The following is a 17,133-nucleotide window of genomic DNA, read 5'->3' as shown; positions in this document are numbered from 1 at the left end:
GGGGACTTCAATTAGCCTAATATAGTCAAAAAAAAAGTGCGACAGACAAGGATGGTAATGGGTTTCGTAAATACGTACAGGAGAATTTTCTTCAACAGTATATTTACAGCCCAATGAGAAAAGCAGTGCTGGATCCAGTTTTGGGAAATGAAATGGGGCAAGTTCTATCATGTTTACAGCACAGAAACAGGCCCAAATGGTCTATGTCAGTGTTTTTTGCTCCACATGAGCCTCCGCTCACCCCCTCCTCATCTCACACTATCAGCATATCCTTCAATTCCTTTCTCCCTCATGTACTTCTCTAGTTTGCGTTGAACTGCTATTTGCCTCAACCACTCCCTCTGGTAGAGTGTTCCACATTGTCACCACTTTCTAGGGAAAGACACTTCTCCTGAATTCCCTTTTGGATTTATTATTGACCATCTAGCTTTGGACTCCCCCACAAATGAAAACATTTTCTTTATGTTTGCTCTAACAAATGCTGATCTTAAAAACCTTTTGAGGTCACTCCTCAGCCCTCTTTTCGAGAGAAAAAAAAAGAGTACCAGCCTGTTTAACCTTTACTGATAAGTATATCCTTTCAGTTCTGGCATCAGCTTGTGAATCTTTTTTGCAAATTCTTCCATGCTGTTATATTTTTTAATAATATGGAGGCCAAAACTGCGCACAGTGCTTTAAGTGTGATCTAACCAATGTGATCAAAGAATGGTTACAGAAGGAGGCCATTTGGCCCATCAAGCTTATGCTGGCTCTCTGCAAGAGCAATTCAACTGGTCCCACTCCCCCACCCATTCCCTGTAGCCCTGCAATTTTTTTCTCAAGTACTTACCTAACGCCTTTTTGAAAGCCACAAAATTGAGTGTCTCCACCATCCTTTCAGGCAGTGCATTCCAGATCATACCCACTCACTGTTCAAAAAAAAGTTTTCCCTCATATCATCTTCGGTCTCTTAGCCAAACACATTAAAATTATGTCCTCTGGTTCTCAACCGTTCTGCCAAAGGGAACACAGTTTCTCTCTATCTATACTGGACCCTTCATGATTTTGAATACCTCTAACAAATCTCCTCTCAACCTTCTCTATTCTAAGGAGAACAATCCCAGCTTCCCCAATCTATCCACAAAACTGATGTCCCTCATCCCTGGAACCATTCTCATAAAGCCTTCATATTTTTTTTACTGAAGTGCGGTGCCCAGAACTGAACACAATACTCCAGTTGTGGCCAGACCAGTGTTTTATAAAGGTTCACCATGACTTTCTTGTCTTTGTACTCTCATGTCTCTATTAATAAAGCCCAGGATCCTGCATGCCTTTTTAACCACTTTCTGAACATACCCTGCCATGATTTGTGCACATATACACCCAGGTTTCACTGTTCCTGAACCCCCTTTAAAATTGTACCCTTTAGTTTATTTTGCCTCTCCTTGTTCTTTCAACAAAATGTATAACTTCACACTTATCTCCATTAAATTTCACCTGCCACGTGTTTAACGATTCCACCAGCCTATGTGCTCTTGAAGTCTGTTACCATCATCCACACTGTTCATTATAATTCCATGTTGTGTGACATCTGCAAATCATAAAAATCAGTAGTCCTAGTACCAACCCCTGGGGAACCCAATATATATCTTCCTCCAGTCCAAAAAAACAACTGTTCACCACTACTCATTAGCTAATTTTGTATACATGCTGCCATTGCCCCTTTTATTCCATAGGCTTCAATTTTGCTAACAAGCCTCTAATATGGCACTTTATCAAGCACCTTTTGGAAGTCCGTATACACTACATCAACCCTCTGTGTTACCTCATAGTTGCTGGGTTTATCCTTGCATCCTATCCTTTTTTGAACAAGGATGCAACGTGTGCAATTCTCCAGTCCTCTGCAACATTGCCGCTAAGCTGCACATAAGCAATGGTCCCTTTAAGATGTGTCCATGCGCAGCAGTGCAACCAGCTAGTTGTGCACAGCGAAGGAACATTAGAGAGAACATTGGTCCTCTGGCACCACCCCCCCATATCTAAGGAGGATTGGAAGATTCCCTCAGCAACCTCGGATGCCTTGCTGCAATTATACAGGCCTTGGTGAGACCACATCTGGAGTATAGTGTGCAGTTTTGGTCTCCTTATCTGAGGAAGGATGTTCTTGCTATGGAGGGAGTGCAGCAAAGGTTCACCAGACTGATTCCTGGGATGGCAGGACTGACGTATGAAGAGATATTGGGTCGATTAGGCTTGTATTCGCTAGAGTTTAGAAGAATGAGAAGGGATCTCATAGAAACCTACAAAATTCTAACAGGACTGGACAGACGAGATGCAGGAAGGATGTTACCGATGGCGGGGAAGTCCAGGACCAGGGGTCACGGTCTAAGGATAAGGGGTAAGCCATTTAGGACTGAGATGAGGAGGGATTTCTTCACCCAGAGAGTGGTGAACCTGTGGGATTCTCTACCACAGAAAGCAGTTGAGGCCAAATCATTAAATATATTCAAGAAAGAGTTAGATATAGTTCTTAGGGCTAATGGGATCAAGGGATAAGGGGAGAAAGCGGGAACAGGGTACTGAGTTTCGACGATCAGCCATGATCGTATTGAATGGCGGTGCAGGCTTGAAGGGCCGAATGGCCTACTCCTGTTCCTATGCATCCCATCCAGACCTGGTGACTTACCACTTTAAGTACAGCCAGCCTTTCCAGTACCTCTATCAATTTCTAGCCCATCCTGTATCTAAATTCTCTCCTTTTTTTTTTAAAAGAATATAAACATAACAGAAGAAATAGGAGTAGGCCATTCAGCCCTTCGAGCCTGCTCCGCCATTCAATGAGATCATGGCTGATCTTCTACTTCAACACCATTTTCCTGCACTGTCCCCATATCCCTTGATGTTTTAAACGTGTAGAAATCTATTGATCTCAGTCTGGAACATATTCAATGACTGAGTCTTCACAATTCCAAAGGGGGTACAGGAGCAGAGGGATCCAGGAGAGACTCGGCAACTGGAGCGGACCTGGATAGAACCGGGAGCACCGGGGAGAGGATAAGTTGAGGTCCTGACTTGGGGCCCGCCACTTACCTGAGGAGAGACTCAGCAGCCGGAGTGGAACAGGGCACACTCCAGTTTGAAAAAAGTCAGAGAGAAAAAAAAAAATCAAACTGTTACATCACAGGAAGGCCATGTGTTGATAGGCTGGTGAGTATTGTAGCTTTGTTTCCCTTTCTCCAAATTTAGGTAGTTAGTCTAAGGAGCTGAGAATTTGAAAACCCTTATTTTAAAAAATGAATTTAAGTAAAGTGTAGTTTAGTTTAGAGATACAGCACTGAAACAGGCCCTTCGGCCCACCGAGTCTGTGCCGACCATCAACCACCCATTTATAATCTACTCTAATTCCATATTCCTACCACATCCCCACCTGTCCCTATATTTCCCTACCACCTACCTATACTAGGGGCAATTGCTAATGGCCAATTTACCTATCAACCTGCAAGTCTTTGGCATGTGGGAGGAAACCGAAGCACCCGGAGGAAACCCACACAGACACAGGGAGAACTTGCAAACTCCACACAGGCAGTACCCAGAATTGAACCTGCGTCGCTGGAGCTGTGAGGCTGCGGTGCTAACCACTGCACCGCCCTAGTTTGTTAACATTGTTAATTTCCCTATATTTAAGTGATTTACTGTGACTTTGGCAGTGTCTTCTTCCTTGGTAAAGACAGCTGCAAAACATTCATTTTAATACCTCCATCATGCCCTCTGCATCTGCATAGGTCTCCTTTTATGGTCCCCAATTTTCCCCACCCCTCAAATTACTACCCACCTAAATCTTATATACACATAGAAAACTTTTAGATACCCTTTTAAGTTAGCTGTCAGTCGCTTCTCATACTCTCTCTTTGCCCCTCTTATTTCCCTTCCCCACTGAACTTCTGTATCTAGCCTGGTGCTCACTTGTATCATCAACCCGACATCTGTCACAAACCCCTTTAATATTAGTGTGAAAGGCACAGAGGGAGCATAAACATCAAAGTTTTGTTAGCTGAAGACATTCCTGTCCCTTAGCACTAACCTCCCAAAACACTCATCAACCCCTCCCCAACACACCTGCTTCCATTTGGCGGCAGCTCTGTTGAACAATATGGAACTTCTCACTCAGGCCACCGAGCTGAGTGTCCAGGGTCTTCAGATCAGCTTCACCAACAGCTGCAAACTGACTCTAGAGGGAAAATCAGATAACAGTAACTGAAACCGTGAGAAATTTGTTATCAAGACTTGGCCAACACTGAGACAGCCACATTTATTGCCCATCCATAGAAATCCTGACTTGGTGGTGGGCCTTCATGAATTGCTGCAGACCTTATGACGATAGCTCACGATGGATAGTGATCATCGTCATTGAGTCATTCAATGCACAGGAGGAGGCTATATGGCCCATCAAGTCCATGTCGGCTCTGCAGGTGGCCCTGCAGGTTTATTTCCATCAAGTGCCCACCCAATTTCCTTTTGAAATCATTGATTGTCTCTGCTTCCATGAGCTTGAGGTCATTACCATTTGCTGTTAAAAATGTTCTTCCTCACGTTCCTCATACATCTCTTGCCCAAAACATTTAATCTGTGTCCTCACTCCTTGTACCATCAGCTAATGGGAACAGTTTCTTCCTGGTCTACCTTGTCTAAGCCTGTCATAATCTCGTACATCTCTATCAGATCCCTGTCAACCTCCTTTGCTCTAAAGGAGAACAGCCCCAGCTTTTCCAACCTAACTTTGTAAATAAAATCCCCCATCCCTGGAACTATTCTGGTAAATCTCATCTGCACCCTCTTAAGAACCCTAACATCCTTCCTAAAGTGTAGTCATCAGAACGGGACGCAATACTCTCGTTGCAGCCTAACCAGAGCTTTATAAAGGTGCTGCCTAACTTCCCTGCTTTTGTACTCAATATCTCTATTTATGAAGCCCAAGATTCAATATGCTTTGCTATCACTCTCTCAATATGTCCTGCCACCTTCAAAGATTGATGCACATGCACCCCCACGTCCCTTTGTTCCTGCACACAGAGTTTAGAATGGTGCCATTAAGTCTATATTCCCACACCCTAACCTTTCTGCCAAAATGCATCACCTCACTTATCTATATTAAATACCATCTGCCATTTGTCTGAAGGTGATGGTGAAGGATGCATGAACAAGTCAGGATTGTGAGAGATGAGATAAAACTTGGAGGTGATGATTTTCCCAGAACATTGCTGTTCTTGTCCTTCTTGGTGGAAGATGTCATGGGAGATGGAGGTGCTGTTGAAGTAACCCTGATGAGTTGCTGCTGTGCATCCTGTAGATCACACACACTGCAGCCACACTGCCTCATTGCACTGTTGTATTAATAGATCACTCAGTATAAATCAAAGTGTACAATTTCATTATAGGGCTTGCTGGCGGTGATTAATTACTAAATCTGGAATCTATTCTCATTAATAATGATCATGAAGCTACTGGATTGTTGTTAAAAACTCATCTGCTCATTAATGTTCTTAGAGTCATTGAAGTTTACAGCACAGAGACCATTTTAGCCCATCATATCCATGTCAGCCAACAAGTAGCCATCCAGCCTAATTCCACTTTCTAGCTCTTGGTCCATAGCCTTTAGGTTAGGGCACTTCAAGTGTGTTTCCAAATATTTTAAATGCTATGAGGGTTTCTGCCTCTACCATCCTTTCAGGCAGTGAGCTCCAGATCCCCACCACCCTCTGGGTGAAAAAAATTTCCCCTCGACTCCCCTCAAAACCTCCAACCTCTTACCCTAAATCTATGCCCCTGGTCATGGACCTCCTTCCTATCCACTCTATATAGACTGCTCATAATTTTCTGCACTTCAATTTGGTCTCCCCTCAGCCTCCTCTGTTCCAAAGAAAACAACCCCAGTCTATCCAATCTGTCCTCAACAAATTCCCCAGTCCGGACAACATTCTCCCAAATCTCCTCTGTACCCTCGCTAGTGAAATCACACTTTCCTATAGTGCGGTAACCATAATTGCACACAGTACTCAATTAGCATTTTATACAGTTCCAGCATAACCTCCCAGCTCTTGTATTCTATGCCTCAGCTAATAAAGGCAAGAAGCCCATATGCCTTCGTGACCACCTTATCTACCTCTCCAGCCACTTTCAGGGGTCTGTGGATATGCACTCCAAGGTCCCTGTTCTTCGACACTTCTCAGTATCCTACCATTTATTGTGTATTGCCTTTTTAACCTTCCCCAAATGCATTTACCTCACACTTCTCCAATTGAGCTCCATTTGCCACTGTTCTGCCCACCTGACAAATCCATTGATATCTTCCTGCAGTCTACAGTTATCTTATCAACCACACGGCCAATTTTTGTGTCATCTGCAAACTTCATAATCATCCCATTCCCCGCACCTCTACCCTCACCCCTTCCCCGCCCTCCCAGAACCGTGACAGGGTTCCCCTTGTCCTCACTTTCCACCCCATCAGCCTCCATATCCAAAGGATCATCCTCTGCCATTTCCGCCACCACCAGCGTGATGCCACTACCAGTCGCATCTTCCCCTCCCTTCCCGTCAGCATTCCGAAGGGATCGTTCCCTCCGCGACACCCTGGTCCACTCCTCCATTACCCCCACCACCTCGTCCCCGTCCCATGGCACCTTCCCCTGCAATCGCAGGAAGTGTAATACCTGCCCATTTACCTCCTCTCTGCTCACTATCCCAGGCCCCAAACACTCCTTTCAGGTGAAGCAGCGATTTACTGTACTTCTTTCAATGTAGTATACTGTATTCGCTGCTCACAGTGTGGTCTCCTCTACATTGGGGTGACCAAGCGCAGACTGGGTGACCGCTTTGCGGAACATCTCCGCTCAGTCCGCAAGCAGGATCCCGAGCTTCCGGTTGCTTGCCATTTCAACACTCCCCCCTGCTCTCATCTCTGTCCTGGGATTGCTGCAGTGTTCCAGTGAACATCAACGCAAGCTCGAGGAACAGCATCTCATCTACCGATTAGGCACACTACAGCCTGCCGGGCTGAACATTGAGTTCAATAATTTCAGAGCATGACAGCTTCCCATTTTACTTTTATTTTTAGTTATTTTTTTCTTTTTTTTTTACATTCTTTTTTACATTTATTTAATTTCATCTTAGTTTGTTCAGTTTGCTTACCCACTGTTTTTTTTTCAAGTTTGCACTTGCTGTTGTTCAATATTCAGTGCATTAACACTTAATCTGTACTAATGCTTTGTCTTTCAACACACCATTAACATATTGTTTGCCTTTGCTCTGTGACCTTTTGGTCAGCTATGTGGCCTGGTCCAATCTACACCTCCTTTGTTATCTCTTGCCCCACCCCCACCTCACTTGCTTATAACCTGTGACTTTTCTACTATTTGTCAGTTCCGAAGAAGGGTCACCGACCCGAAACGTTAACTCTGCTTCTCTTTCCACAGATGCTGCCAGACCCGCTGAGTGGTTCCAGCATTTCTTGTTTTTATTTCAGATTTCCAGCATCCGCAGTATTTTGCTTTTATCATAATCATAGCCCCTACATTCAAGTACAAATCATTGATATATACCACAAAAAGCAAGAAGCATAATACTGAGCCCTGCGGAACCCCACTTCTAGTCACAAAAACATCCGTTGATTATTATCCCTTGCTTTCTGCCTCCTAGCCAATTTTGGACCCAAATTTGTTTTGGATCCCATGGGTTTTTACTTTCTGCATGCAAGATCTCATCAAAAGCCTTACTAAAATCCATATAAAAATACATTAAATTCACTAACCTCATTGACCCACCTCATTACCTCCTCAAAAAATTCCATCATATTTCTCAGAGATGACCTTCCTTTAACAAATTCTTGCTGACTGTCTTTGATTAACCAGTGTCTTTCCAAATGAAGCTTTATCCTTTTAATTTTTTTCAATAATTTTCACACTAAGGTTAGGCTGTCTGGCCTGTAATTACTTGGTCTGTCCCTTTCTCCCTTTTTAAACAGTGGTTCAATGTCAACTGTCCTCCAGTCCTCTGGCACCACACCTGTAGCCAGAGGATTGGAAAATGATGGTCAGAGCCTCCACTATTCCTTCTCTTGCTTCCCTTAACAGCCTAAGAGATATTTCATTCGGGCCTAGGGACTTATCCACTTTCAAAGATGTTAAACCCCTTAATATTTCCCGTCACTATGTTAATTTCATTTACTATTTCACACTCCTCCTCCCTGATTGCAATGTCTATATCGCTCTCTTTTTTATGAAAGCAAACACGAGGTATTCATTAAGAACCATACCAAGATCCCCAGTCTCCGCACACAGGTTACGCTTATGGTCCCCAACAGACCCTATTCTTTCTTTAGTTACCCTCTTGCTCATTATGTATTTATTTTAAAAAATCTTGGGTTTTCCTTGATTGTTCTTGCCAATATTTTTCATGCCCCCTTTGCTTTTCTGATTTTCTTTTTAATTTCAACCCTACACTTTTTCTACTTCTCTAAGTTTTCCGCAGTATTGAGTCCTTGGTATCTGTTATAAGCTCCCTTTTTTCTTTATTCTCTCCTTAAAGTCCTTGATATCCAGGTAGCTCTGGATTTGTTAGTCCCCACCCTTTTTCTTCAAGGGAACATACTGGCTTTGAACACTCACTATCTCTTCCTTGAATGCCTCCCACTGATCTGGCACTGATTTACCTTAAAGTGGCTCTTTCCAGTCCACTTTAGCTAAATCACGCTGCAGGCTAGTAAAATTAGCTTTCTTCTTCTTCTTTGGCCTCCTTGTCTCGGGAGACAATGGGTAAGCGCCTGGAGGTGGTCAGTGGTTTGTGGAGCAGCGCCTGAAGTGGCTATAAAGGCCAATACTAGAGTGACAGACTCTTCCACAGGTGCTGCAGATAAAATTGGTTGTCAGGGCTGTTTCGCAGTTGGCTCTCCCCTTGCGCTTCTGTCTTTTTTCCTGCCACACTTTAGCCCCGCCTTTATGGCTGCCCGCCAGCTCTGGCGATCGCTGACAACTGACTCCCACGACTTGTGATCAATATCACAGGACTTCATGTCGCGTTTGCAGACGTCTTTAGAGCGGAGACATGGACGGCCGTCCAAAATTAGCTTTACCCAATTGAGAACTTTTATTCCTGGTGTCATGGAACTATTTATTTTCTCCTCTGTTTAAAACAGTGTGCCTTTAGAATCATAGAGATACACAGCACCGAAACAAGCCCTTCGGCCCAACGAGTCCACGCCGACCATCAACCACCCATTTAGACTAATCCTACGTTAATCCCATTTTCCCTCTCACATCCCCATCTTCCCTCAATTCTCCTACCACCTACCTACACTAGAAGCATTTTTTTTTTTTTTTACAATGGCCAATTTACTTATCAACCTGCAAGTCTTTGGCATGTGGGAGGAAACCGGAGCACCCAGAGGAAACCCACATGGTCACAGGGAGAAGTTGCAAACTCAGCACAGGCAGTACCCAGAACCGAACCCGGGTCACTGGAGCACTGAGGCTGCGGTGCTAGCCACTGCGCTGCACCTTCAAGTTTAAAAACTGTGTGCCCGCAGCTGCACCTGTTCCCTTGGCAACAGCAGGAGACGTGCTGTGATGTAACTTTTGACTGTGTACAGACCAGCTTCAACCAGTTTGAATTAGAGACACACCAGCAAAGCATGCTTGCCTTGAAGGAAGAGAATTCTCTCAGCAGAAATTCTACAATGAGCCACAGGCTGTGTTACTTGCCTAAGAAGAAAAAAAAACCCTTTTAAGAGAACATTTGTATTGCTGGAGATAGCAAAAATTCCTTTTCTTTACTTCCAATCTAAGAGTCTTTGCTTCAAGATTGACTGTCTCTTGACTGATTGCGTTTTCTGGAATTCGCAGTAAAGTTTCGACTGAAATCTACCAATTTTAAAATCTGAATAATAGACCAGTCGTTATACTCAGTGTTAAAAGAACTGTGTGATGCCTGCTGCAGTCGAAGTGCTTTGCTGTTTATCAAGTTTTATTTTGTTTTTCGTTCCTGGGATGTGGGCGTCGCTGGCTAGGCCAGCATTTATTGCCCATGAGGTGATGGTGAGCTGCCTTCTTGAACTGCTGTAGTCCACGTGGTGTAGGCACACCTACAGTGCTGTTTCGAAGGGAGTTCCAGGATTTTGACCCAGCGACATCAAAGGAATGGCAAAGTAAAGACTGCTCATCAAACTCGCGTGGAGACTTCTAATGGCATCTGATTATTTTTTTACACTAGGATATCTCATCATCGGGAACGTAACCGACAAAGACTTACCACCACGTTATTTATTTATTCTTCAGAAACAGCTAATTTTTAAAAACACTTTTAAAAACCAGTTAACCACTGATTTTTGAATGCATCTGTGTGAATGGGGGGGGGTTAGAATAAATAAGATTTTGATCACCCGAGGGGAAGGAAGGTGAACTTTCCACAGTACTTTTTCGCTTATTGGCCCTGGGTTCTATTGTTTATTTTTCGCCTTGCCAAGGAGATTACATGGCTGCTAGGAGGGCCAGGGAGGGAGGGAGAGGAAGGGAGGAAGTGTTTAGCCACAATGCTCCAGCTTAATGGATCAGCTGATCTTTTGATACGTTGATGCACTGGAGAAATACCAGAGGTGCCTCTGCCAGACTCTCTAAATCCAGTGGCAAGACAAGGCAGTCCAACAGCAACGTCCTCTCCCAAACCAATCTCCCCAGCATTGGGGCGCTAATCACCCAAAACCAGCTCCACTGGGCAGGACATGTCATTCACATGCCTGAAGCAGCTGTTCTACTCAGAACTTGGTCACTGCAGAAGACTCCCAGGAAAACAGTTGAAACGCTTTAGAGATGTCCTCAAAGCATCCCTGAAGAAATCAAACATCTTCGTCAACTCGTGGGAGTCCCTAGCCAGTGACCGTCCTAGATGGTGAAAGCATTGTACACATCAAAGGACGTCATTGGGAACATGCAGAGGTGAAGTCAAGGCGTCAGAGCAAGCGTACAAACCTACAAACTACTCATCTACCTGACCAGTCAAGCACCATCTGCCCCACCTGTGGCTGAGTCTGCAGATCACGCTTTGGATTTATCAGCCATCTCAGAACCCATCGAGCAGGAGTGGAAGCAAGTCATCCTCAATCCTGAGCGACGGCCTAAGAAAAAGACGACGACAGTGCAGCAGATGGATAGAGTCCAGTGGCTGGGGCACTGAACAGGCAAACGGAACCGTCTTGGATGGTGTTGAGCTTCACAAGCGTTGTTGCATTTGCACCCAGGCAAGCAAGTGGCGAGTATTCCTGATTTGAGCCTTGTAGACACAGCTAGGCTTTGAGCAGTCGTAAGAATGTAACAAATAGGTGCAGGAGTAGGCCGTTTGGCCCTTGGAGGCTGTTGCACCATTCAACAAGATCATGGCTGATATTCTACCTCACTCCATCTTCCTGCACTATCCCCATATCCCTTAATTCCTTAGTCCCCAAAAATCTATTGACCTCGGTCTTGAACATAATCAATGACTCAGCCTTTACAGCTCTCTGGGGTAGAGAGTTACAATGATTCACTGACCCTCTATGAGAAGAGGTTCCTCCTCATCTCCATCTTAAATGGGCGACCCCTTATTCTAAAACTATACCCTAGTTCTAGATTCCCCCATGAAGGGAAACATCCTCTCAGCATCAACCCTGTTAAGACCCCTCAGAATCTTATATGTTTCAATACGATCACTGCTCATTCTGCTGAACTCAAGGAAATATAGGCCTAGTCTGCTGAGTCTCTCATGTCAATACCCTCACCCTAGGAACCAGCCAATTGAACCTTTGTTGCACTCCTTCTAGGGCAAGTATGTCTTTTGTTAGACAGATGGTAAGGGTGTGGGTGGTTCCCACTGTTCACCTCCCAACTGACAGTCATCATGTTTTGTTTAAAATGAGTTAACCCTGGAGTGTCTTTAAGGTCAAATAAACAGGCAAATGATAGGTTTCCTTGTAAGTTTAAAACAGATTAACGATTTATTGAACAATATTCATTCCCTGAAATGTTTGCAAAACTGCTCACATACACACTCAAAGGAGAATAGATAGAAAGTAAAGGGTAATAGTTCAAGGTATGGGAGGTGCTCATGGTTCATCGTAAACCTGTTGAAGCTTCTAAGTAGGACAGTCTCTTCTAAAAGGTGCAGGCCTGGGTTTATAGTCTTGGACCTGTTGAGGTGCTGTAGATTTCTGGTGGTTAAGACTTTAGACTGAAGGTGACAGTCACTTTCAGTTCTCTACTGCACCAAGTTGAAGTGTTGAATGAGCTGCAGGGCGGCACAGTGGTTAGCACCGCAGCCTCACAGCTCCAGGGACCCTGGTTCAATTCTGGGTACTGCCTGTGCGGAGTTTGCAAGTTCTCCCTGTGACCGCGTGGGTTTTCGCCGGGTGCTCCGGCTTCCTCCCACAGCCAAAGATTTGCAGTTGATAGGTAAATTGACCATTTATAAATTGCCCCTAGTATAGGTAGGGGAATTGAGGGAAGGTGCGGATGTGGTAGGAATATGGGATTAATGTAGGATTAGTATAAATGGGTGGTTCTTGGTCGGCACAGACTCGGTGGGCCGAAGGGCCTGTTTCAGTGCTGTATCTCTAAATAAATAAAATAAATCTTGTTTAGGCTAGACCTTTCCACAGCCCCTGGCTGGACTGCCTTCTGATATTACTGTGATCTCTCCTTCTCTTTCCAGAGGGTTACATTTTAAAAGGTCACAATTCATCATATTAGCATTTCTGTTATTTGACATATGACCTTCTCCCCTGGTGTAACCATACAAACGACCAGGATGTGGAATCCATGGTTACCTATCAATGTCTGGATGAGTATCATTCTGTTAAGATGTGGCTTTCACACTTTCTTTGTCTCAGAGGAAAGCCATTCAATTTAGGAATGTCTCTTGATGGTTTCAGGATGGGTGTAGTCGACACCTCTTAGTCTGGAATGTATCCTTGTTACGACCAGGTGAGAAAGAGGTCTAGGGTTCCCTTTCAGCCTTCATCTGGTCTTACTGCAACAGGGGTTTTTTTTTAAAAAACAGTTTTTAGCTCCCCCTTGGTAAATCCTTGTTCACCGCTTTCCAATGATAAGGCAAAGAAATGAGCACAAACAGGCTTTCTTGGGTTTAAAAAAGAAACATGAAATTTTTATTAAACTTAAACTCTAATTTGGTTGACATCTACAGATATATGATGTGACCCACTAGCATGCATACGTGATACACACATGCAAATAGAGACAGAAAAGATAAGAAAAAAGCAAAGTGGAAAGGTTTGAGGCAATACCTGAAGAGTTGTTGTTACGATTCTTCGAGCTCACTGTAGAGTCCTTGCTTGTAGGTAGTTCTTGCTTTTCATTGGGGCCCAGTATTCTTCCTAAACCTTGTTCACTGTAGGAGACTCTTCTCTCTTGGAGTTCATGTGACCTCAGTGGGTTTTAAAGGCTTGCGAGAAAGAGATGGGAGCAGACAGGAGAGGCTGTGGCGAGCCAGCCAGGAGAGGTCTTTTCAATCCAGGAACAAAGAGCTTTCTACCGGCTCTCAGATCAAAACTGTACAATTCAGGAAAAAAAACCCAGACAGCCAAGCAGGTTAGTCATGTGACTAACTGGTTTGGCCTGGTCTGTTTGTGGATTGTATTGGAGCAGGGGATAGCTCCTTTGTTCCAACACTGTCTGTTAATATGCAAAAATGTCTTTCTAGCCAGGGGCCTGGCAACCCCTTGTAACAGGCCTTCTCTTCTTCCCAGCAACAATTTGAAATTTAACGTCCATGTGGCGAAATTAATATGCCTCATTCTTGACAGGTGGGGGCCTGCATGACAAACCTTTTGTCCTTTCGAGACAGTGAAGCTGTGTTTGAATACACAGGCCAGGTCATCTGACCTGTGGTACCATCGTGCAGCACACTGTCCAATTTTTGAAATTGACTTCTCCTTTACAAGAGTCAGCATTGAATAAAGTTCTAATCTTAAAAGTAGAAATATGATGTCTTTACTAGTGTTACGACCAGGTGAGAAAGAGATCTAGGGTTCCCTCTAAGCCTTCACCTGGTCTTATTGTAACAGGGTTTAATTTTAAACACCGTTTTTTTAAGCTCCCCCTTGGTGAATCCTTGTTCACCGCTTTCCAATTATAAGGCAAAGAAACCAGCACAAACAGGCTTTCTTAGGTTTAAAGAAGAAAAGTTGAAATTTATTAAACTTAAACTCTAATTCAGTTGACACCTACAGATACACGACGTGTCCAAGCCAGCATGCATATGCAATACACACATGCAAATAGACAGAAAAGAAGAAAAATAAAGTGGAAAAGTTCGAGGCAATATCTGAAGAGTTGTTACGGTTCTGCGAGCTCACTGTAGAGTCCGTGATTGTAGGTAGATCTTGTTTCTCGTTGTGGCCGAGTATTCTTAAACCTTTCTCACTGTAGCAGACTTTTCTCTCTTGGATGCATGTGTCTTCAGTGGATTCAGAGGCTTGTGAGAAAGAGATGGGAGCTGACAGGAGAGATCTTCTCAGTTCAGGAGCAAACTGTTTGTACAAATTCAAAAACTTCCAGTTGCCCAGCAGGTTAGTCATGTGACTAGCTGGTCTGACCATGTCCATTTGTGTATTCGGCCATCTTAGCAGTCAACCTGGAATGCGAGCTCCCCCACCTTTAACGTCTGGTGATCAAAAATCCATTGTGGGTTCAATGTGTCAGGGAATGGCTGCTTTGTCCTTCCAAACACTGTCTGTTACTATGCAAATCTATTTTCCAGCCACAGCTGATCTGTTTAACAAGTTCTTTCTTCACTCCAGTAACAGTTTAAAATCAATGTTCATGACAAAATTAATGTGCCTCATTCTTGGCAGGTGGGGGCTGAGCAGAACCCTGGGCATGACTCTTTGCTTAGGTAAGGAGACCAAAACTGCACACTACTCCAGGTGTGGCCTCACCAATGCGCTGTATTAATTGTAGTAAGATTTCTTTACTCTTCTACTCCAATCCCTTTGTAACAAAAGCTAACACACCATTTCCCTTTCTAACTGCTTGCTGTACCTGCATGTTAACTTTCCATGATTCATGCACAAGGACACCCCGGTCTCTCTGAATGCAAACATTTCCCAGTCCCTCTCCATTCTGCTTTTTATTTTCCCTACCAAAGTAGATAACTTCACACTTTCCCATATTGTATTCCATCTGCCATGTTCTTACCCACTCATCCAATCTGTCGATATCCCTCTGCAGTTTGTTTTCTCCTCACTGCTTCTTTTCCCACCTAACATTGTATCTCCAGCAAACTTCGATGCATTACACTTACTCTCATCAAGTCATTAATTTAGGTAAATATATATCCTTCCAGTAACCCGCCAGTTACAGTCTGCCAACCTGAAAACTTCCTGTTTATTTCTACCCTGTTTCCTGTTCTACAACCAATTCTCAGTCCATGCTAATATATTACCTCCAATTCCATGAGTCCTAATTTTGTGAAATAACCTTTCGGGTGGAGACAGAGCGAGAGAGAGAGAGAAGAGCACAGCGGGAGCAGAGGTTTAAAAAGCGTGACAAAAGCCCAGAGTCGGAGACCGGAGACAGAGCAAGAGAGAGGAGCCTGGAGGGAGCAGCAGGAGCAAAGCAGGGGAAAAAAATAAAATCAAAAAGTGACATCAGAGTGACATCACAATCAACAGAGAACAGGGAAACAGACAGCTGCCAGGGAGAGTATACAGGTAAGCTTTTAATTTAATTTAAATCAAACATCAAAGAAGAACAGTACAGCACAGGAACAGGCCATTCGGCCCTCCAAGCCCGCGCCGATCTTGATGCCTGCCGAAACTAAAACCTTCTGCACTTCCGGGGCCCACATCCCTCTATTCCCTTCCTATTCATATATTTGTCAAGATGTCTCTTAAACGTCGCTATCGTATCTGTTTCCACCACCTCCCCTGGCAGCAAGTTCCAGGCACTCACCACCCTCTGTGTAAAAAAAAAAAAACTTGCCTCGCGCATCCACTCCAAACTTTGCCCCTCGCACCTTAAACCTATGCCCCCTAGTAACTGACTCTTCCACCCTGGGAAAAAGCTTCTGACTATCCACTCTGTCCATGCCGCTCATAATTTTGAAAACCTCTATCATGTCAACCGTCGTTCCAGTGAAAACAATCCGAGTTTTTCCAACCTCTCCTCATAGCTAATGCCCTCCAGACCAGACAACATCCTGGTAAACCTCCTCTGTAACCTCTCCAAAGCCTCCACGTCCTTCTGGTAGTGTGGCGACCAGAATTGCACGCAATATTCTAAGTGTGGCCTAACTAAGGTTCTGTACAGCTGCAACATGACTTGCCAATTTTTATACTCTATGCCCCGACCGATGAAGGCAAGCATGCCGTATGCCTTCTTGACTACCTTATCCACCTGCGTTGCCACTTTCAGTGACCTGTGGACCTGTACGCCTAGATCTCTCTGCCGGTCATTACTCCTAAGGGTTCTGCCATTTACTGTATACCTCCCACCTGCATTAGACCTTCCAAAATGCATTACCTCACATTTGCCCAGATTAAATTCCATCTGCCATTTCTCCGCCCAAGTCTCCAACCGATCTATATCCTGCTGTATCCTCTGACGATCCTCATCATTATCCGCAACTCCACCAACCTTTGTGTCGTCCACAAACTTACTAATCAGACCAGCTACATTTTCCTCCAAATCATTTATATATACTACAAACAGTAAAGGTCCCAGCACTGATCCCTGCGGAACACCACTAGTCACATCCCTCCATTCAGAAAAACACCCATCCACTGTCTTCTGTGACTGAGCCAGTTCTGTATCCATCTTGCCAGCTAACCTCTGATCCCATGTGACTTCACCTTTTGCACCAGTCTGCCATGCGGGACCTTGTCAAAGGCTTTAGTAAAGTCCATATAGACAACATCCACCGCCCTTCCCTCATCAATCATCTTCGTCACTTCCTCAAAAAACTCAATCAAATTAGTAAGACACGACCTCCCCTTCACAAAACCATGCTGTCTCTCGCTAATAAGTTTGTTTGTTTCATCACAGGCAAGCAGGTAGGTGATTGGTTTGGGAAGAAGCTACCTGTTTAGTGAGTGTCTGGTAAGGGATTAAGCTCCAT

The 17,133-nt window shown here is 44.2% G+C and overlaps 1 protein-coding gene across 2 annotated transcripts in view; it reads right to left on the bottom strand.

The window, feature by feature from the left end:
* Nucleotides 1-17,133, bottom strand: part of psmc3ip (PSMC3 interacting protein) — an 89,028-nt gene that overhangs the window by 28,582 nt on the left and 43,313 nt on the right. For both annotated transcript variants that reach the window (XM_068013047.1, XM_068013048.1), the window contains exon 4: nucleotides 4,096-4,207. In XM_068013047.1, coding sequence (XP_067869148.1) covers nucleotides 4,096-4,207 — 112 coding nt within the window. The remainder of the gene's footprint in view (nucleotides 1-4,095; nucleotides 4,208-17,133) is intronic.

The sequence above is a fragment of the Heterodontus francisci genome, chromosome 33 (genome assembly GCF_036365525.1).
Source record: "Heterodontus francisci isolate sHetFra1 chromosome 33, sHetFra1.hap1, whole genome shotgun sequence".
NCBI lineage: Eukaryota > Metazoa > Chordata > Chondrichthyes > Heterodontiformes > Heterodontidae > Heterodontus > Heterodontus francisci.
This window is presented reverse-complemented; position numbering and strand designations above follow the sequence as displayed.